This window comes from Rutilus rutilus (assembly GCF_951802725.1).
Source record: "Rutilus rutilus genome assembly, chromosome: 16".
Lineage (NCBI taxonomy): Eukaryota > Metazoa > Chordata > Actinopteri > Cypriniformes > Leuciscidae > Rutilus > Rutilus rutilus.
Window position 1 is genome coordinate 37,462,537 of NC_140224.1, and position 2,109 is coordinate 37,464,645.

The window sequence follows — 2,109 nt, forward strand, 5'->3', positions numbered from 1 at the left end:
GTTCGATTCCCAGGGAAAGCAAGAACGGATCGAATGTAAATGCGTATAGCTTAAATGCAATGGATAAAAGCGTCTGCCAAATGCATGTAAATGTAAATATAAAAAAGGATGAGCCCTTAAATACTGTATGTACCAACCATTAGTTTCAGTAGGAAATGCATCAACACAGGAAAGAAAACTTTTCATTTCATAAGGTTTATAATTATGTACAGGGTGCAGAAAATATTTCTTTAAGTCACACAACCCGTGTTTGATGGCTTCACTGCAAAAAAAATAAATATATTTTCTTCCTTAGTAGTCTTTTTTTCAGTTCAAATATGTAAATATTCTTAAAGACCCCCTGTAGTCAATCATATTTTTATCCCTTAAAACTCATCTTTGATCACCAACCTGACATATTTTGTTTGTTCCTTGAAAAAAAACTCTTCATGTCTTAAAATATCTTGAATTTAACTCGACAGCCTTGCCTCATTTAGTATGCACAGTTCTATGAATATGCAAATGAGCCCCGCCTCCACTCACTCACTCAGCTCAGAGATCCACTGGTTGACGATCACACGTTGATCTGATTGGTTACAAGGTAGTTTGTGATGTAAGAAACACCAGCGATAATACTGTACAGACTTTCTTTTTCTCTTTTTTTTTCATTTTTATATTTGTGCTGGAAAAAACCCAAGACAGAAACACTGAGGAAGAGCCTCAGGTTTGCAGTGTTTGCTGAGGCACCTACAAGAAATGATTGTCTTACTTTTTTACTTGTTTTCAGTCCAAATATCTAAAAATTCTTAAATCAAGATGCATTTACTAGATGAGTAAAATACCATTAGATATTGGGCCCTATTTTAACGATCTGAAACGCAAGTATCAAACGCGAAACGCAAGTAACTTTGTGGGCGGGTCTCAACTCTTGCGCCCGACGCTAATCTAAAATGTGTTGGTCTGAAGTAGCTTCATTACTCATAGGTGTGGTTTTGGCGTAACGTGAAATAAACCAATCAGAGCGTCATCTCACATTCCCTTTAAGAGCAGGCGCGCTTGTTCCATGGCGGGTTGCTATTATAACGGCGGATTTGCCAGGAGCGGTTCACAGCCGAGGAGACCGACGTTCTCGTCAGGGCCGTAAAACACAGAGAAGTGACATTGGGGACGGAGAAACACACCCAAATTAGCTTCGCTTAAACAGGCGTATAATGATTTGGGTAAATGTGTAAGCTAGATTTATGCCTATTCTTTCACATCTTCATGGACACAACAATGATTTCCCTGGTGTGGAATATTTTTCCTTGTAATATTGTATGGTTTTCTAAAAATGAGAACTGCTGCGTCTGTGTAGATGAGAGAAGCAAAGTGTATGTGCGTTGTGCACACGCTACATTGATTTTGGCCAAGCATGCGCCCTTAAAATAGCATCTAAATAACGCGCCACTTTAGACGAGGTTTCTCCTGGTCAGTGGCGGAATTGTTTTCTGAAACTGCAAAATAGCACCAGGGAACACGCCTCCTCTTTTCGCTGAATCGCCCCCGGGAGCGCATGTTCATTCCCTAATTTACTGACGTGCGTCTGTGGAGGGAAAAGTCCGCTGTGCGCGGGTGCAAAATAGGAATGATACGCGTCGCTGTACAAAGTCAATTGCGCTGGGTGTAAGATAGGGCCCAATATCTTGTTTTCTAGGGGGGGAAATCCAAATTAAGGAAATGATGAAAATCTGACTTTTTCCGTCAGATTCAGAAATCTGCTGTAATCGGGTCCCCAGTGCTTCTAGCAACACAGAAAACATGAAACGTGACCGCAACTCATTTGCATTTAAAGGGACACACACAAAAACAGTGTTTTTGCTCACACCAAAAAAGGGCAAATTTGACAAGCTATAATAAATTATCTGGGGAAAATTAAAATTCTCACAAATTCTGAGATTTATATTACATCTTGTGAAAAGGGGCATAATATGTCATATTTTTTGTTATTTGGACTGGAAAGAAGACAAAAATACTAAGTAACGGAAGCATTTTTTTGCAGTATGTACTGTTGTCACACACTTCACTCCGGGTTGTGTCTGCGATGGGTCTTGACTGGTCTCTGCTGAACTGGTTTGTTGTGTTTCCACTGAC

The 2,109-nt window shown here is 39.9% G+C and overlaps 1 protein-coding gene across 1 annotated transcript in view; it reads right to left on the reverse strand.

Annotated features, from left to right (window-relative positions):
- Positions 1-2,038: 2,038 nt before the first annotated feature.
- The window catches only part of chrm3b (cholinergic receptor, muscarinic 3b), a gene marked incomplete at both ends in the record, with an annotated part of 1,482 nt that continues 1,411 nt past the window's right edge, over positions 2,039-2,109 (reverse strand). The window contains one exon of the mRNA XM_084434630.1: positions 2,039-2,109. This exon is cut by the window's right edge and continues 1,411 nt beyond it. Within this exon, the coding sequence (XP_084290756.1) occupies positions 2,039-2,109 (71 nt within the window).